This window comes from Brachyhypopomus gauderio, chromosome 1 (genome assembly GCF_052324685.1).
Source record: "Brachyhypopomus gauderio isolate BG-103 chromosome 1, BGAUD_0.2, whole genome shotgun sequence".
Classification (NCBI taxonomy): Eukaryota; Metazoa; Chordata; class Actinopteri; order Gymnotiformes; family Hypopomidae; genus Brachyhypopomus; species Brachyhypopomus gauderio.
In genome coordinates this window covers 37,789,989-37,811,035 of record NC_135211.1, presented here as the reverse complement: position 1 = coordinate 37,811,035, position 21,047 = coordinate 37,789,989, and the positions used below count along the sequence as shown (strand labels likewise).

The window sequence follows — 21,047 nt, the reverse complement described above, 5'->3', positions numbered from 1 at the left end:
TTGACTGTTTGTTTTATCCTATTAGTGTTGGAGTTGGGGTCTATTAGGGTTGGAGTTGGGGTCTATTAGTGTTGGAGTTGGGGTCTATTAGTGTTGGAGTTGGGATCTATTAGGGTTGGAGTTGGGGTCTATTAGTGTTGGAGTTGGGGTCTATTAGGGTTGGAGTTGGGGTCTATTAATGTTGGAGTTGGGGTCTGTTAGGGTTGGAGTTGGGGTCTATTAGTGTTGGAGTTGGGGTCTATTAGGGTTGGAGTTGGGGTCTATTAGTGTTGGAGTTGCGGTCTATTAGTGTTGGAGTTAGCGTCTATTAGGCTTGTCACGATACTAAGAATTACAACTTCTATACGATACTTTAAAAAATATTGAAATTCGATATCATTTTCGATACCAGTCAGATACTGTGCTAATTTCCATTTTAAAGCCTTTTTATTTGTTTTTTATAAACAAACAAATGAATGTTCCTTTGTGTTTGAAAATGCTTGAAATTGTAACTTCATTTCACAACAAATAGCTGACTGAACAGTTCTCTTGTATTACGTTAACAAATACGAGCCTCTTGTAATTCCAGGACGAAACATGAGAAAACCCTAGTAGGGTTGGAGTTAGGGTCTATTAGTGTTGAAGTTGGTTGTCTATTAGTGTTGGAGTTAGCGTCTAGTTGGGTTGGAGTTGGGGTCTATTAGTGTTGAAGTTGCTTGTCTATTAGTGTTGGAGTTAGCGTCTATTAGGGTTGGAGTTAGGGTCTATTAGTGTTGAAGTTGGTTGTCTATTAGTGTTGGAGTTAGCGTCTAGTAGGGTTGGAGTTAGGGTCTATTAGTGTTGAAGTTGGTTGTCTATTAGTGTTGGAGTTAGCGTCTTGTAGGGTTGGAGTTAGGGTCTATTAGTGTTGAAGTTGGTTGTCTATTAGTGTTGGAGTTAGCGTCTAGTAGGGTTAGAGTTAGGGTCTATTAGTGTTGAAGTTGGTTGTCTATTAGTGTTGGAGTTAGCGTCTAGTAGGGTTGGAGTTGGGGTCTTGTAGGTCCTAGTGTTGGTGTTTGTCAGGACCTGAGACGAGGTCAGTCATGGTAGTCTTCAGATGGGAAATGTTCAGCTCTCTGGAGTATTTGCCACCCACCTACCCAGTCAACTAGGGCTCACATGTCCAGTGTAGCATTTAGAATTAGGGGTTATGATTAATTTATGCTATTCTGTGTGGAGGTAAAGGTAAATATTGCCCTTTAGGGGTAATTGGTATCTGTCATTAGAGGCTTAAGGAGCAGTTAGTACATCAAACATAACTGAAGCACAACATAACATTTTATTATTTTATATCATTTTTATTATTTTATATCATATTTTGTAAAGCACTTTGAGTTGCATGTATGTATGAAAGGTGCTATACAATAAAGATTATTTATTATTATTTATCAGATTGTGATTGCGGGTGTTTGCCTTGATATGGCATAAAAAACTAAATCATTACTGATTACTGGTTATTACCAGTGGTTCCCAAACTTTTTCTGCCATGCCCCCCTTTAGTAGATGAGAATATTTTTGCGCCCCCCCCCCCTACACCCCCCCCCCCCCCATACTGACTAGGGATGTGTTGAAAACTTACAAAAACAATAGGTTCACAACTTTGGTTAAACATGAAAAAAATAAACTGTAAGAAACCTTTTAAATGGTTCAAGAATTCTAAATATAATTTAAAATAAGTAAGGAGATGAAATAAGAGAAACAGCAATACATATGCGGCTAGTTTGCAAGCGCAGACATCACGCAGAGCACAAAGCATGTAACGGCCAGAAATATGTGTAGGCTACTGTGTCTTTAAGGGAGCGAGTGGAGCGCGCGTATGGAATATTGTTTTTTTTAGCTTTCTGCCGTAGACCGAGTCAGACCACTGCTCTTTATTTTATTTCTGTAAGTAACGCATTAAATGAGCTTTGGACAACTCACCAGTTCATGTATGAACAGTGAAGTATTGCTGTAGCCCAGGTTTATTTTGGTCAACCAGCAAATAAGTGGAATACCACCAGCGCGAGTATTAAGGTTGAACTAACTCCGAAAGGCAAGCAATACAAGCATAGAATTTGCCTGAATAGATCTGTTTTTATGGATCGGTCACATTGTCCCCGATACCCGATCTAGAATTTTTTCAGATATTAATATCGGAATCGGTGCATCCCTAATATTGACACATGTGCACGTTTTACTTTCAAGCTCCGCGCCCCCCCTGCAATAGCTCCGCGCCCCACCTAGGGGGCGCGCCCCCCACTTTGGGAACCACTGGGTTATTACATTGGTAATGCTGTTAGCCCATCGCTACCGACATTACCCCATTGGTTCTGTTGTTACGCCATTGTTACTACTGTTAATCCATCATTACTGATGTTAGCCCACTGCTGTTAGCTCATCATTACTGACATTACCCCATTGGTACTACTGTTACCCCATCATCACTGTGGTTACCCCATAATTACTGTTGTTACTCCATTGTTACTACTGTTAATCCATCATTACTGATGTTAGCCCACTGCTGTTAGCTCATCATTACTGACATTACCCCATTGGTACTACTGTTACCCCATCATCACTGTGGTTACCCCATAATTACTGTTGTTACTCCATTGTTACTACTGTTAATCCATCATTACTGATGTTAGCTCACTGTTACTGCTTTTAGCTCATCATTACTGACATTACCCCATTGGTACTACTGTTACCCCATCATCACTGTGGTTACCCCATAATTACTGTTGTTACTCCATTGTTACTACTGTTAATCCATCATTACTGATGTTAGCCCACTGTTACTGATGTTAGCTCATCATTACTGACATTACCCCATTGGTACTACTGTTACTCTATCATTATTGTGGTTACCCCATAATTACTGTTGTTACCCCATCATCACTGTTGTTACTCCATTGTTACTGTTGTTAGCCCATAATTATTGTTGTTACCCCATCGTTACTGTTATTACCTTATTGCATGAGGAAGAAACCTTGAGAGGAACCAAGACTCAGGGGGGGGAACCCATCCTCCTCTGGCCGACACCGGTCACCATGACAACAACAATTTAGACAGAAAGAAATAAAGAAAAGGAAAAGATGTAATAATGTAATATTGTTTCCCCTACCATTACTGTTATTAACCCATTGTTACTCCATCATTACTGCGGTTACCCTATTGTTACTGTTGTTACCTCATTACTGCTATTCTTCTTCTATTGTTTTTAACAGTGGTGTGAAGATGATGATAAATAAATCACAATTTGACTGATATGTATACCAAGATATGTATTTTTACCAGTGTGGTGTTAGGTGTTGGCAATGGGGTGATAGATGACCCTGAACATCCAGGGACTGGTTACTGGTAGAATTTGTTCTAGTTAATGGTCAAATATGTCCAGATTTGGTGCTGATAGAAGTTTTGTGGGATGTTGTGGGATTCTGTAGAAAAATATATAGAGATTGTTCATGTATGTGCTGAGTGCCAGTGACGTCACTGTTTTGGGTTAAATAAAGTAAACAAATAGAGCAGGAGTTCAGTGAATAAACTAGGGATTAAGTGAATAGAGAGACTTTGTGTTTAGCTTCAGTGAAAAACTAGACTAGGGGTTTCTTTGTATCTCTGGATGACCAGGGGGTGATGAGGCCTACCATGGGTTCACAGGTGGGATGGTTCATAGGTGGGCAAACCTCTCAGCTAGCCAAGAACAACAACCTCCCCCCACTCCAGGATTGTGGTTGAAACAAACAGAGGCTAGGAAATAATTACAAACAGATTAGATAAAGACATAGTAGGATAAATTAGCAAAACATACTTACGAACATACACATAGAAATAAAAACAAGAACATATCAGAGACCAAAAAACTGACCTGCATGAACTGAGCAGAAGAGGTTTATATATACACACAAGCTAACAAGACAGAACTAAACTGCAAACACCTGAAACCAGTAACTAGGGGTGGAGATATAACCAGTAACTAGGGGTGGATATATAACCAGTAACTAGGGGTGGAGATATAACCAGTAACTAGGGGTGGAGATATAACCAGTAACTAGGGGTGGATATATAACCAGTAACTAGGGGTGGAGATATAACCAGTAACTAGGGGTGGAGATATAACCAGTAACTAGGGGTGGAGATGTAACAGATAAGACGTGGAAACAGTACGCATAAGCAAAATGAAACAAGCACATGGAGATAAACAGAGATAATAATAGTCAATTTATTGTAGTAATACCCAGTTCATATGCTTACAATTAAGTATGCTATTGATGATTACTATTGATAATTATCCTGAGAATAGCTGGTCTCTCCCCCAGCTGTCATTCATAGGGATAGACAATATTACCAGATGCATTTAGCCTGGTCAGCCTCTAACAAGGTTTTGTGTTCAGGCAGATGCAACTGTGCACAAAAGGCATTTGAGCAATTTAATGCAAGTTTTTCTGCTATAGATCCATGTTCTGAACCGATAAGGGTCATTGTGTATTTCTCCAATGCTGAAACCTCGTTGATTTGTTTTCAGTGTTTGTAAGAGTTTAAAGACTCAAATTTGTTAACGTTGAATTTCAGTGTTGGACAAGAACGACTTGATTGCAAAATACTTTAAATGTTACTATTGGTTATTTTGTAGGATACTGGTACTTAGCCCTATGGATGCCAGTAGTGATAAATGTTTGTACTAACATTAAACTCCAAAATGAGTCAATTTATTCTCAGTTTCTCTCCTCGTTTCTTTTTTACAGCCCGATATTTAGAGACCTCAACAGAAGTGCAAATGTTTGGTGTCAGGAGATAAAGGTGCAACATTGTGTGTGTGTGTGTGTGTGTGTGTGTGTGACCCGTAGTACGGTTTACTTTGGTACTTTGGCGTGGTACGCCTGTACAACGCTGCTTATATATGGTAGAGCCACCTGAGGGAGATTGAGCTAACAAGCCCTCATTCATTCTTGGCTTGTTGCCTCTCTCTGGTGGACACTTGCTGGTACTGCAAGCCACTTTAACAGTTTATATATGTGAAAGGTTGAATTAACAGTGTGTGCTGTTGGATGTTGTTGGACATTATCTGTCTTTGATAAAGCTTCTGTCACACAGTCTTTGAATCCATAGAGAACTTACAGCAGCCAACTCAATTTCCCTAACACCCAAGTACCACTTACCCTCAGTCTATCACAAAACCTTCAGCATATTATCCTCCCCAGATTAATATAATTAACCTCTAACCTCTTTGTAATTATCATAACCCTGTAAAGACTTGTACTGCAGTTGTGTTCATGTGCATGTTAAGTGGGTTTCCTGTTTCCATATTCTGTGTGAATCTGATACTGATTTCCTGGTTTGGTATATGTCTCTGGATTGTTGTTTTGTAATTGTTTGCTTAGTTTTTTATTATTCTTTGGATTCTGGAACATCTGTCTGTTTTTGACTCGTTGCAAATGGGTTGATATGGTTGGATAAGAAATGGCATTTCTGATTCTTGACTTGGTCCAGCTGGGTTATGATTGGACGAGAGATGGCATTTCTGATTCTTGATTTGATGCTAATGCTTTACTCCTTCTCTCCTGGTCTGTATGGTAGGGTAAGGGTAAGCATGGTAATTGTAGGTTGTACATAAGGTGAGGTCTTGAGTCCAGAAAATAAATGAGGAATTGTTGATCATTGAAGAAAGGTTGGTAAGTGGATTAGATGTATTAGACCTGTCTGTTGGATGGGTGACAGAACTAGATTCCTTCGATCTGTCTAATGCTGGGTTGGTAACTGGATTTTAATGACCTCCAGTAATATAGACTGATTATAATAGTTTTTTTTATTGTTAAAAGAAGTATTTAGCCATAATATACTGCTGGGAGCCCATCATTACTGCAGGTAGCATCAGTCCCTATTTCACCATTTTGAATATACTAGCGAACGCAAGATATAACCTACCTACAAAATAGATCTAATAAAAAACAGGACATTTTGTGTCCAGGGAAATGCAATTCTTTTTCCAGGACAGACAATCAGAAGCAGAGAAACCAGGGCAGATGGTCACACATGCAACTGAACACTACCTAACGGTCCAAATTACCCATGAAGTGGTTGAGAAGCGAACAGTGTGTTCAAGTAGCTGCTGTCTTCTCACTCCTCTAAGCCCTAAACTGTAACCCTCTAACCCTAACCCCTAACCCTGAGTTAATTAGGTCATTAATTAATAATTTTAAAGGTAACCAGGTTCAGAGAAACTGTGTTTCAGCTGGGGCTTTTCTTGGGGGTGTTCCTAGCAGGAAGGCTGGGAAGGTTTGAAGATGAGGTCTGGAAAGGGCAGGCAGTAAAATAACGGGCTGGCAATCTTTCCCAAAAGAGGTAGAGAGCCATATAAGAAGGATGATGAAGGGGACCTGAGAAAACGCAAACCATGTGTGCTGGTTAATACTCAGGTGAGCTTGATGGAGAGACCAGTGTATTTCAGCGGTGGGCGTAGATCTGGGTGGGACAGTGGGAGGTGCCAATCAGGTGTGTGTGTAGGATTATACATGTACATCTCACCAGCTGACTAACCCCAGCTCAATAACTAGCTACAGCTCACTAACTATGGCATATACCCCCAATTCTAGTCTTGCTGAGTCTCTGCTATGAACAGATCTCAAAATCTGCTATTTATTTCTTGGAAAAGCCGCCAAAAATGAATGCATACAGTCACAGATGAATTGTAGTAAAAAGTACACACACACACACACACACACACACACACACACACACACACACACACACAAACATGCTACATTCCCTACTTTCAGTACACTAAATCAGATGTAGTGATCATCAGTGGGTGAGTTATCATCAGTGGGTGAGTTATCAGTGGGTCAGTGATCATAAATGGGTGAGTTATCATTAGTGAGTCAGTGATCATGAGTGAGTATATAACTCTACCTTATATATATAACTCTACCCTAACCTTACCTTATACAGGAGGTCCTCGGGTTATGTCAGTCCCCAGTTACGATGTTTTTGGTTACGACACATCTCCCATTTAGTGTATAAAGCCTTGTTTCGACTTAAGTGGTTTTGCGTCGTAAATGCATCGTTTATTATTCCTGTTTGCATTCTGAATTAACTGATTTGGGTGAGGAGGCAGGCACACAGTCAACTGCTAATCCTTGTTGTATATGAACCGTCTGGCATTAAGGTTGTATATGAACCGTCTGGCTTTAAGGTTGTATATGAACCATCTGGCATTAGGGTTGTATATAAACCGTCTGGCGTTAGGGTTGTATTTGAACCGTCTGGCGTTAGGGTTGTATATGAACCGTCTGGCGTTAAGGTTGTATATGAACCGTCTGGTGTTAGGGTTGTATATGAACCGCCAGGCGTTAAGGTTGTATATGAACCGTCAGGCGTTATACTTGTATATGAACCGTCTGGCGTTAGGGTTGTATATGAACCGTCTGGCGTTAGGGTTGTATATGAACCGTCAAAGTCTAGGGTCAGGGTTAGGGTTATGTCTAGGGTTAGGGCTAGGGCTATGTCTCCACACAGAATCCTCAAGGAAAGGAAATCATGTCAAACAGAGCTGTTAAACATGAAAAAATAGATGTCCTATTAAACTTCCAAAATGGAGGGAAGAACTTAAGGAGGGCCTGAAATAGGTCATTCCTCTCACTCTCCTCTCCTCTCCCCTCCTCTCACTCTCCCCTCCTCTCACTCTCCTCTCCTCTCCCCTCCTCTCACTCTCCCCTCCTCTCACTCTCCTCTCCTCTCACTCTACTCTCCTCTCCCCTCCTCTCACTCTCCACTCTTCTCCTCTCCCCTCCTTTCACTCTCCTCTCCCCTCACTCTCCTCCCACTCTTCTCTCCCTTCCCTTCCTCTCACTTTCCTCTCACTCTCCTCTCCTCTCCCCTCCTCTCACTCTCCCCTCCTCTCACTCTCCTCTCACTCTCCCCTCCTCTCACTCTCCTCTCCCCTGCTCTCACTCTCCTCTCACTCTCACAGTGTAGTGCAGGGGTGCCCACAGTTTTCAGCTTGCGAGCTACTTATAAGATGACCCAGTCAGAAAGATCTACCGGGGTGGCGGATTTTGAATCAAAATACAACCGTCAGTGCAGATGTGCGATTCATCTACTACTATTTTATGTGACGCGATCTACGCACATTCCTTCGCGATCGACCGACACTTCCTTCTTCGACGTAATGAGCACCCCTGGTGTAGTGTCATGTAGAACTGTACACATGACACTACACTGTACACATGACACCACACTGTACACATGACACTACACTGTACACATGACACTACACTGCACACATGACACTACACTGTACACATGACACTACACTGCACACATGACACTACACTGTACACATGACACTACACTGCACACATGACACTATTCTGTACACATGTGTACAGTGTAGTGTCATGTGTACAGGAGCAGGGAGTGCTATTTTTAGTTTCAGTAGATCATGGTGCCAGCTGCTGTCTCCATAAGTTCTCACTCTCTCACTCTCTCTCTCTCTCTCTCTCTCTCTCTCTCTCTCTCTCTCTCTCTCTCTCTCTATCTCACATCTCATACACACACACACACACACACACACACACACACACACACACACACACACACACACACACACACACACACACACACACACAGACCTACTGGAACACTGATGAGTCACTGCTCAGAACTAGAAGTATACTTAAAGTATCAGACTGCACAAAGCTGAAGGATGCTGTGGTTTATGTGAAGCTGATGTGTGATGTGGTTTAAGTGAAGCTGATGTGTGATGTGGTTTAACTGAAGATGATGTGTGATGTGGTTTAACTGAAGATGATGTGTGATGTGGTTTAAGTGAAGATGATGTGTGATGTGGTTTATGTGTTTAAGTGAAGCTGATGTGTGATGTGGTTTAAGTGATGCTGATGTGTGATGTGGTTTAAGTGAAGCTGATGTGTGATGTGGTTTATGTGAAGCTGATGTGTGATGTGGTTTAAGTGAAGCTGATGTGTGATGTGGTTTAAGTGATGCTGATGTGTGATGTGGTTTAAGTGAAGCTGATGTGTGATGTGGTTTAAGTGAAGCTGATGTGTGATGTGGTTTAAGAGAAGATGATGTGTGATGTGGTTTATGTGAAGCTGATGTGTGATGTGGTTTAAGTGATGCTGATGTGTGATGTGGTTTAAGTGAAGCTGATGTGTGATGTGGTTTAAGTGAAGCTGATGTGTGATGTGGTTTAAGTGATGCTGATGTGTGATGTGGTTTAAGTGAAGATGATGTGTGATGTAGTTTATGTGAAGCTGATGTGTGATGTGGTTTAAGTGATGCTGATGTGTGATGTGGTTTAAGTGAAACTGATGTGTGATGTGGTTTAAGTGAAGATGATGTGTGATGTGGTTTAAGTGAAGATGATGTGTGATGTGGTTTAAGTGATGCTGATGTGTGATGTGGTTTAAGTGAAGCTGATGTGTGATGTGGTTTAAGTGAAGCTGATGTGTGATGTGGTTTAAGTGAAGATGATGTGTGATGTGATTTATGTGAAGCTGATGTGTGATGTGGTTTAAGTGATGCTGATGTGTGATGTGGTTTAAGTGAAGCTGATGTGTGATGTGGTTTAAGTGAAGCTGATGTGTGATGTGGTTTAAGTGAAGCTGATGTGTGATGTGGTTTAAGTGAAGCTGATGTGTGATGTGGTTTAAGTGAAGATGATGTGTGATGTGGTTTAAGTGAAGATGATGTGTGATGTGGTTTATGTGAAGCTGATGTGTGATGTGGTTTAGAGGTCTGCACTCCCGCGGTAATCCCGCGGGTCCCGCGGTAATCCCGCGGGTCCCGCGGGACCCGACAGAATATCTTGCGGCGCGGGACAGAATTTAATTGTTATTGGCGGGAGCGGGAGTTGAATTAGTCCAGGCGATGCGGGAGCGGGACCACATATACATGTAGAAAAATCCCGCAAATTAATAGTCTAGAAAATTATAATAATAACAATGCAATGATTTCCATGCATAAGGAACAGGACGAAAACAACTAATCATTCAGTAAGTAAGCAATAAACTAATTCAAAATATTGGCTAAGCAACTGATCACGTGAACATGAAGTGTGCGTCATTTTGTCATTTTAATACAGAAATGGCAGAGACTGTAGACCAGGGGTCGGCAACCTTTGAGACATGGAGTGCCAACTTTAATGTAACGTGGCTCGCGCCACGGAGCGAGGAGACGGACACAATTGCAGAGATGAGCGAGATTTAATACGGGGAATACCAAAAGCAGAGTCGTAATACCGGGCGCAGGTCATATCGGGAAGGCAGTCCATACAAGAAATGACAACAGACATACTCGGACAGATAAACCAAACACGACGGGGAAACACGGAACAGGCAGGTACTCAGGTAGCGGAAACAATACTCACGAAGAACAGGTATACAAAGCATAAGGCACGAAGTAGACAAAATCACGGATGACACGACTGGGGAATGACGGGACTTTATACATAGAAACTAACTAGGGACAGGTGATGGCAATGACACTGGGCGTGGTAACAAACAAGGAAACACGAAGACAAACGAGCAGGGCGGGACAAACAGGCAGGGAACACGGACATGAGGGAACCCAGAGTGACAGCTACGAGAGGGGGCGTTGCCCTACGTGACAGAACCCCCCCTCAAAGCGTGCCACTCCGGGGCACGCAAGGGCAGACAGGACAGGGACAGCGGACACAGGACAGACCGGAGGGACAGGACCAGACAAAATAGGACGGGGGACCTGGGACACGGCAGGGACTGGAGACAGGGAGACAGGCCAAGAGCTGGGCCGGGACACGGCATGACACGGGACACAGGGGGGCAGGACAGGGCCAGGGCGAGGCACAGGAGCAGGACCGGACCGGACAGGACTGGGGACAGACACTGGAGCGGGGCCAGGGGACAGGGCAGAGGTAAACACTGAGGCAAACACGGCCTGGACGATGGTGACGGGGACAGGAACAAGGTGGGTAACAACTTGGGGAACAGACACGGAGACCGGGACAGAGACGACACCACAGGAAACAGACACAGGAACAGGAACATGGACACGAACAGACACAACCACGGGGACAGGGACCAAAACAAAACCAGGGACGGGACCAGGGAGCAAGGGGAACACGGGCAACGGAACATAGGAGGTACATGGCGGAGCAGGGGGAACACAAAGTCCATGCCCAACAGGGGGCAGCACAGTCTCTTGGGGCACAGGCGCGGCCGGGCGGCGGGCAGCGGGCACAGGCGCGGCCGGGCAGCGGGCACAGGCGCGGCCGGGCGGCGGGCAGCGGGCACAGGCGCGGCCGGGCGGCAGGCAGCGGGAACAGGCAGGGTCCGCTGGCGGGCAGCGGGAACAGGCAGGGTCCGCTGGCGGGCAGCGGGAACAGGCAGGGTCCGCTGGCGGGCAGCGGGAACAGGCAGGGTCCGCTGGCGGGCAGCGGGAACAGGCAGGGTCCGCTGGCGGGCAGCGGGAACAGGCAGGGTCCGCTGGCGGGCAGCGGGAACAGGAGCCGGCGTGGACGACCCCTCCAGGGTCGCGGGGACAGGAACCGGCGTGGACGACCCCTCCAGGGTCGCGGGGACAGGAACCGGCGTGGACGACCCCTCCAGGGTCGCGGGGACAGGAACAGGCACGAACTGCCGACGGGTAGCGGGGACAGGCACAGGTATGAACTGCCTACGGGCAGCGGGGACAGGAACAGGTATGAACTGCCTACGGGCAGCGGGGACAGGAATCCGAGGTGAGGAGATGCACTCGGGGGGCGGAGCCGCCAAGTTGACGTCCTCGGGGGGCGGAACCGCCAAGCCGACGTCCTCGGGGGGCGGAACCGCCAAGCCGACGTCCTCGGGGGGCGGAACCGCCAAGCCGACGTCCTCGGGGGGCGGAACCGCCAAGCCGACGTCCTCGGGGGGCGGAACCGCCAAGCCGACGTCCTCGGGGGGCGGAGCCACTATACTGACGTCATCGGGGGGCGTGTCCGCCAAGCCGACGTCCTCGGGGGGCGGAGCCACCATACTGACGTCATCGGGGGGCGTGTCCGCCAAGCCGACGTCCTCGGGGGGCGGAGCCACTATACTGACGTCATCGGGGGGCGTGTCCTCCAAGCCGACGTCCTCGGGGGGCGGAGCCACCATACTGTCGTCATCGGGGGGCGTGTCCGCCAAGCCGACGTGGCTTGTACTCCCCCCCAAAAAATACATGGGGGTGTCCTGTGGAGTAGCCGGCGGGATCAGCGATGTTAAGTCCTCCTCCTCAGTGTCCGGGTTGAGCCTGGAAGAACACACAGACACAGAAGCCTCTCGGTTGCTCTCTCTGCGACGGCTCCGCCTCCTCCGAGGCGTCGGGAGCTCGCAGTGGCCACCGAGAGCAAACCGAGGGTTTAGCCAACGCTCGTCTGTGCGCTCATTCCGTCTGCCCGCTGCTTGCACCACAGGTTGCTCACGCCTGTGGTGTTCGCCAAGCCGGGCAGACACGTAGCGCTCAATAGGAGTCTCGACGCGAAAGCCAGTCGAAACCGAAAGTGACTGGGCTTTCGTTGGTGCGCGTCGAGACTTCCGTGTTCCCACAGCGCCAGGGGTATTCCTGTCTCCGGCTCGTTCGCGCTGTAACACATGAGAGTTAAACTGCACGGAAGCAGCCAACAACTCGTTACAGCGACTAAACTCACCGGAGTCTCGCTCTCTCGCTGTGTCCTGGATAGATCCGTGATTATGTAACGTGGCTCGCGCCACGGAGCGAGGAGACGGACACAATTGCAGAGATGAGCGAGATTTAATACGGGGAATACCAAAAGCAGAGTCGTAATACCGGGCGCAGGTCATATCGGGAAGGCAGTCCATACAAGAAATGACAACAGACATACTCGGACAGATAAACCAAACACGACGGGGAAACACGGAACAGGCAGGTACTCAGGTAGCGGAAACAATACTCACGAAGAACAGGTATACAAAGCATAAGGCACGAAGTAGACAAAATCACGGATGACACGACTGGGGAATGACGGGACTTTATACATAGAAACTAACTAGGGACAGGTGATGGCAATGACACTGGGCGTGGTAACAAACAAGGAAACACGAAGACAAACGAGCAGGGCGGGACAAACAGGCAGGGAACACGGACATGAGGGAACCCAGAGTGACAGCTACGAGAGGGGGCGTTGCCCTACGTGACATTTAACATGTCCAGTCAATGAGTGTGCCACTATGGCGGCGAGTTTAAATTGTTGACCGAGGAGGGGGGGGGGGGGGGTGTAAATCGACACAAAAAGTATTATATTGCGATCGATCGCCAAGTTTAAACGCCTCCGCCGTTCGCGCGAGGTGTGCGTGCGGAGTCGCGCGCTACGGTCACTCGTGAAAGTATAATCCATTAATATAATAATTTATATTAAAATATATATTTTTGCTGATGCTGCTCCAGCGTGTTGCGTGCCAGTGACTATGCCTCGGTGTGCCAATGGTGGCACTCGTGCCATAGGTTGCCGACCCCTGCTGTAGACGGTCAACCAGTTTCAGCTGTGGAAAATTCTATTAAAACAGGCGAATACACCACAATTAAGCCAACTACAGGAAAGTCTGATGTATGGAAGTCATATTCCATTGTAATTAATGGAGATGGAAATCGGCTTGTTGTGATACATGTCAGAAAGTGTTGGTGTACCTCACCTAACGGGATGTGTTTGGACTGTGATAAGAAATGGGACAGCGCGATCAATCGCTATATTGCTGTTTTAATAAATACATAAGAAAATTTCAAGTACTAAATCTAATTAATTCAATTCATATTAGGATTGCGGGCGGGGGGCGACAGAAATGTGTATGTGGTGGGCGGGTGCGGGATTAAAACAAGCGATTTTTTGGCCGGTGTGGGCGGGAGCGGGATTAAAACAAGCAGGTGCGGGCGGGAGCGGGATTAAAACAAGCGATTTTTTGGCGGGAGCGGGCGGGAGCGGGTCTAAAACAAGCGGGAGCGGGCGGGAGCGGGATTAAAAAAGCAGTCCCGCGCAGACCTCTAATGTGGTTTAAGTGATGCTGATGTGTGATGTGGTTTAAGTGAAACTGATGTGTGATGTGGTTTAAGTGAAGATGATGTGTGATGTGGTTTAAGTGAAGCTGATGTGTGATGTGGTTTAAGTGAAGCTGATGTGTGATGTGGTTTAAGTGAAGATGATGTGTGATGTGGTTTAAGTGAAGATGATGTGTGATGTGGTTTAAGTGATGCTGATGTGTGATGTGGTTTAAGTGAAGCTGATGTGTGATGTGGTTTAAGTGAAGCTGATGTGTGATGTGGTTTAAGTGAAGATGATGTGTGATGTGGTTTATGTGAAGCTGATGTGTGATGTGGTTTAAGTGATGCTGATGTGTGATGTGGTTTAAGTGAAGCTGATGTGTGATGTGGTTTAAGTGAAGATGATGTGTGATGTGGTTTATGTGATGCTGATGTATGATGTGGTTTAAGTGATGCTGATGTGTGATGTGGTTTAAGTGAAGCTGATGTGTGATGTGGTTTAAGTGAAACTGATGTGTGATGTGGTTTAAGTGAAGATGATGTGTGATGTGGTTTAAGTGAAGCTGATGTGTGATGTGGTTTAAGTGATGCTGATGTGTGATGTGGTTTAAGTGAAGCTGATGTGTGATGTGGTTTAAGTGAAGCTGATGTGTGATGTGGTTTAAGTGAAGCTGATGAGTGATGTGGTTTATGTGAAGCTGATGTGTGCTGTGGTTTATGTGAAGCTGATGTGTGCTGTGGTTTATGTGAAGCTGATGTGTGCTGTGGTTTATGTGAAGCTGATGTGTGATGTGGTTTAAGTGAAGATGTGTGCTGTGGTTTATGTGAAGCTGATGTGTGCTGTGGTTTAAGTGAAGATGATGTGTGATGTGGTTTATGTGAAGCTGATGTGTGATGTGGTTTAAGTGAAGCTGATGTGTGATGTGGTTTAAGTGATGCTGATGTGTGATGTGGTTTAAGTGAAGCTGATGTGTGATGTGGTTTAAGTGAAGATGATGTGTGATGTGGTTTATGTGAAGCTGATGTGTGATGTGGTTTAAGTGATGCTGATGTGTGATGTGGTTTAAGTGAAGCTGATGTGTGATGTGGTTTAAGTGAAGCTGATGTGTGATGTGGTTTAAGTGAAGATGATGTGTGATGTGGTTTATGTGAAGCTGATGTGTGATGTGGTTTAAGTGATGCTGATGTGTGATGTGGTTTAAGTGAAGCTGATGTGTGATGTGGTTTAAGTGAAGATGATGTGTGATGTGGTTTATGTGAAGCTGATGTGTGATGTGGTTTAAGTGAAGCTGATGTGTGATGTGGTTTAAGTGAAGCTGATGTGTGATGTGATTTAAGTGAAGCTGATGTGTGATGTGGTTTAAGTGAAACTGATGTGTGATGTGGTTTAAGTGAAGCTGATGTGTGATGTGATTTAAGTGAAGCTGATGTGTGATGTGGTTTAAGTGAAACTGATGTGTGATGTGGTTTATATGAAGCTGATGTGTGCTGTTGTTTAAGTGAAGCTGATGTGTGATGTGGTTTATGTGATGCTGATGTGTGCTGTTGTTTATGTGATGCTGATGTGTGATGTGGTTTAAGTGAAGCTGATGTGTGATGTGGTTTAAGTGAAACTGATGTGTGATGTGGTTTAAGTGAAGCTGATGTGTGATGTGGTTTATGTGAAGCTGATGTGTGATGTGGTTTAAGTGAAACTGATGTGTGATGTGGTTTAAGTTAAGATGATGTGTGATGTGGTTTAAGTGAAGCTGATGTGTGATGTGGTTTATGTGAAGCTGATGTGTGATGTGGTTTATGTGAAGCTGATGTGTGATGTGGCTTATGTGAAGCTGATGTGTGATGTGGTTTAAGTGAAGCTGATGTGTGATGTGGTTTATGTGAAGCTGATGTGTGATGTGGCTTATGTGAAGCTGATGTGTGCTGTGGTTTAAGTGAAGCTGAAGGACGCTGTGGTTTATGTGAAGCTAAACCGCATAGCAGCTAATCAGTGCTGACTATTAGCTCAGCTAACAGTACTGGGTCAGTTCATTGCTTTCATAAGTATTGGACATGGGATTCTCATCGCACATCTTCCCTCTAAGTTTGAACAGATGTACAGTCATGCCCGAAAGTATTCATACCCCTGGCAAATTTTGACTTAAATTTACTTTTATTTAACCAGAAATTATATTTTTGACTGGAAATGACACAGGCATCTCCCAGGAGATAATACGATAATGTACAAGAGGCATCATTGTGGGAAAAAATATTTCTCAGCTTTTATTCACATTTGAACAAAAAATTGCACGTCCAAAATTATTCATACCCTTCTCAATAATTAATAGAAAAGCCTTTATTGGCTTTATTGGCCTTTATTGGCAGGATGCCTACACCATGATGGACATTATTACATATTTTTCCTTTTCTTTCTCTTCTTTCTGTCTAAATTATTGTTGTTGTCATGGTGACCGGTGTCGGCCAGAGGAGGATGGGTTCCCCCCCTGAGTCTTGGTTCCTCTCAAGGTTTCTTCCTCATGCAAAAAACTAGGGAGTTTTTCCTTGCCACTGTCGCCCTTGGCTTGCTCACTGGGGGCTAGGACTCTGCACTTGTAAAGCTGCTTTGTGACAACAACTGTTGTAAAAAACGCTATATAAATAAAATTTGATTGATTGATTGATATTACAGCAATCAAACTCTTCCTGTAATTGCTGACCAGCTTTTTGCATGTCTCCACTGGTATTTTTGTCCATTCATCTTTAGTGATGAGCTCCAACTCTTTGAGGTTGGAGGGTCTCCATGCCATCACCCTGATCTTTAGCTCCATCCACAGATTCTCAATTGGATTCAAGTCAGAACTCTGGCTGGGCCACTGCAAAACATTAATGTTTTTGTCTGCTAACCATTTCTTCACCACTTTGGCTGTGTGTTTTGGGTTGTTGTCGTGCTGAAATGTCCACTGGTTCCCAAGGCCAAGTTTCTCTGCAGACTGCCTGATGTTGTTGTTGAGAATCTTGATGTATTGCTCTTTTTTCATGGTGCCATTTACTGCGATCAAGTTCCCTGGTCCATTGGCCGAAAAACACCCCCAAAACATTAGGTTCCCACCACCATGTTTGACAGTGGGGATGGCTTCTCTGTTTTTACGCAAAATGAAACTCTTTTTATTGAGTTTCTATTGATGGTCCTGTGGATATGTTGGAGCTGGGGTTAGCTATAGTTAGTTAGTACATCCTCAATTCATAGATTATTTACTCATCGACTACGTACTAACTGCTGCTTATTACACAGCTGTGGGTTAAGTTTTAGAGTTAGGGTCAGTTTTAGTGTTAGGGAACTAGTGTATTTATTACACGCCTAAGGATTAAGGTTAGGGTTTAGCGCTAGGGTTCAGGGTTAGGGTAGTAAGGGAATTGGTGTATTTATTATATAGCTAAGGGTTAGCTTTCAGGGTTAGGGGTAGCGTTTAGAGCTAGGGTTTAGGGTTAGGGTTAGGGCAGCGGTCCCCAGCCTTTAAAATGTGGGGGGTGAATACAATGAAATAAAATGATACGGCTGGCATAAAAACAAATATAAAGCACATAAAAATAAAAGTCACCAGACGCACCGACGGATGTAATTGGGAAGTGAATCCCAATTTTTTTTTTCCAAAATAAAACATCACTCAGACTCTGATCGTCGATATTTTTTTTTCTGTGCGGCCCAGTACCAAATAACCCAGAGTCCGTGGCCAAGTGGTTGGTGACCGCTGGGTTAGTGAACTAGTATATTTATTACATGCCTAATGGTTAGGGTTAGTGAACTGGTGTATTTAGTCATGGTCAGTCATGGTCAGACCCTAACTCCAACACTAATAGACCCTAACTCCAACCCTACAAGGTCAGCCTGGTGGTAGGGAACTGGTCTTGTGACCGAAGGGTCGATTCCCATAATGAATCATTATGAAGTGTTCACTAGTTAACATGACTCATAATGAAGTGTTCACTAATTAACATGAATCATAATTAGGGGTTCACTATTTAACATGAATCATAATTAAGTGTTCACCCATTCTCAGATCACCAGAAGCTGGAACGTGAAGCCAGGATTTGCCGACTCTTAAAACACCCCAATATTGGTATGAACATCTACTTGATGTTATTTATCTTCCACTGTTCCTGGACACATTTACTCATTACACGTACTCATTTTTGCTTATAATGGTGTAAACTGAATGTCATTTATTTACCATTTGTCCACAGTTCGACTCCATGACAGTATCTCTGAGGAGGGATTCCATTACTTAGTGTTTGATCTGTAAGTTTTATCACCAAGGATTTTATTTATACGGATATTGAACTAGTGTTTAATTCACATTATCATTTGTGTCATTTATAAGGGTAATACTGGCTCATTCTTGTATGTATTCTTTACTGCCATTCTGGGCAGTCCTGAGACGTAACCATGACCACCAGGTGGTTCTTCTCAGAATTATTTCCAGCATTATTTCCATGCTATTTTTTTCTTTTCCTTTCTCTGTAGTATTGGGTTTCTCTCATCTTTCTTTCCTCATCCCTTTTTCTACTCTTTCTTCCCACCATCTGTTTGTCTTTCTTTCATATTTTCTCTCTACTCATCTTTATTCACCACTTTTCTCTCATCTCACTTGCTCCCTTTCTCATCTTTAGTTCCTTGTCTTTCGCTGTCTCATTTAAGTCTCTCCTCATCTCCCTATTTCTCCTCATTTTCTCATTATCTCATTTTCTCTCTGTGATTCCTGCACCACATCTCTAAGAGTCACTGTAAGGGAGAGATAACCAAATAAACTATGTGTGCATGTTGAACATGTTTACTAAATAGATATACAACATGTGTAATATTAGTGGACAATATCATTTATTATGGAGCACTGTGATATAATAAATAGATATACAACATGTGTAATATTAGTGGACAATATCATTTATTATGGAGCACTGTGATATAATAAATAGATATACAACGTGTAATATTAGTGGACAATATCATTTATTATGGAGCACTGTGATATAATAAATAGATATACAACGTGTAATATTAGTGGACAATATCATTTATTATGGAGCACTGTGTCATCATGTGTGTGATGTTTTGGACATACCCCATACTTGTACACAACAGATACCATAATCATGGGAAGTTTTTGTTTATAGATAAAAAAAATGTGATTTGACCTTTAACCTTAGGGTCACTGGAGGAGAGCTATTTGAAGACATTGTAGCAAGAGAGTACTATAGTGAGGCTGATGCCAGGTAAAACACACACACACACACACACACACACACACACAAAATACACACAATCACACACACATGTACACACACACACGCCACACACACAAACATTTCTTTAGTTAATCATTTTTTCTAAATTGTGTGTGCAATAATGTAATAATAATTAACGTGAACACTATCTTGCCTTTTTGTCAGTTATGACCATGGACCTGTAATACTGCTCCCTCTCTTTCTCTCCCTCTCTTTCTGCTCTCTCTTTTTGCTCCCTTCTCTTTCTGCTCCCTCTCTCTTTCTCTCCCTCTCTTTTTCCCTTCCTTTTCCTCTCTCTCTTTCTGCTATCTCTTCTCTCAGTCACTGTATCCAGCAGATTCTAGAGAGTGTTCATCACTGCCATATTAACGGGATTGTCCACAGGGATCTGAAGGTCAGATGAAACACACACACACACACACACACACACACACACACACACACACACACACACACACACACACACACACACTGTGAGAGAGAGCCCCAGACAGCATAGCATGCTATGGTGAAGTGAGAGCCAGATTTAGCAGGTGTGACGTCAAGCAGCCAGTCTTCCACTGGGTGAGGGCACACACACTGTACTGCAGCTCTACAGTCTGCCTCTCTATACTCACTATGGCACTACAATATAACACTACACTACGACATTACACTACAACACTACAATATAACACTACGACACAACACTCCAACACTACACTATACTATGACACTACAATATAACACTACACTATAACACTACACTCCAACACTGCATTATGACACTGCACTATGACACTACACTATAATATTACACTCCGTATGGAGCTATTATAGTGTCACCAGAACCTGAACCTGAAATCATTATTACTTGAAAAAACAGTCTGTAAAATCCTCGCAGGTATGCAAAAATTCGAGTTAAAATTCAGGTTCAGGTCGAAATTCAGGTTCGGGTCGCAATTCAGGTTCGGGTCGCAATTCAGGTTCGGGTCAAAATTCAGGTTCGGGTCGTAATTCAGGTTCGGGTCGAAATTCAGGTTCGGGTTGTAATTCAGGTTCAGGTCGAAATTCAGGTTCGGGTTGAAATTCAGGTTCAGGTTGAAATGCGGTTCATCCGGGATACGTAGGATGAGCAAACAAACTCAGAGCTAATCGAACTGCATCTGGCCAATCACAAAACATATCAGAGGTCATTAAGAGGCGCGTCTTTCTGCTAAATTTCCTGTAAGAGTGCGGTCCCTGTTTGGCGTGTAAGTAGCATGTAAGCAGCACGAAAGTGACCACTGTGCCACCCAGAAATGGCACCTTGTGGCAGCTGCCACATAATCGTGGCACTTAGTGTGACCAGTGCTGCGTGACTGTGGTCTCCGTTGTCCAGAAACGCCGCCTGCCTCTGCTGACAGACATCTAAAGACTCTTGGGTGACTCTGCGTATCGGCCACTCGCTTAAAATCATCCCGACGAGCTCCGAATCGCCATTTGTTGAAATGAAGATGGTTCATAACTTTTGTTTAAAAATTATGTTGAGTGAAATACTAGCCGACATCCAGCTAGACAGCTCTATATTACTAGTTCAGAATACTGTTTAGCGATAACGTCGAATTAAGATTATAGGAGGGTACGTGAATCTACAGTGGTAGACCGTTAACGACAGCACTAAATTTAAAGGGTTTATTATTATAGATGTATGGTTATCATTGAATGTTCCTACACGCCATCAGCGTCATTTAAACCTCTGCGAGCGAATGGCATCGCATTTAGTATTTGTGCAATTTGTAGTATATTTTGTATATGCTTTG

General features: G+C 44.1%; 1 protein-coding gene across 7 annotated transcripts in view; it reads left to right on the top strand.

Annotated features, from left to right (window-relative positions):
• camk2d2 (calcium/calmodulin-dependent protein kinase (CaM kinase) II delta 2) overlaps nucleotides 1-21,047 on the top strand; it is a 65,470-nt gene that overhangs the window by 4,613 nt on the left and 39,810 nt on the right. For all 7 annotated transcript variants that reach the window (XM_077013028.1, XM_077013010.1, XM_077013034.1 and 4 more), the window contains exons 3-6: nucleotides 18,042-18,101; nucleotides 18,226-18,280; nucleotides 19,189-19,254; nucleotides 19,588-19,660. In XM_077013028.1, coding sequence (XP_076869143.1) covers nucleotides 18,042-18,101; nucleotides 18,226-18,280; nucleotides 19,189-19,254; nucleotides 19,588-19,660 — 254 coding nt within the window. The remainder of the gene's footprint in view (nucleotides 1-18,041; nucleotides 18,102-18,225; nucleotides 18,281-19,188; nucleotides 19,255-19,587; nucleotides 19,661-21,047) is intronic.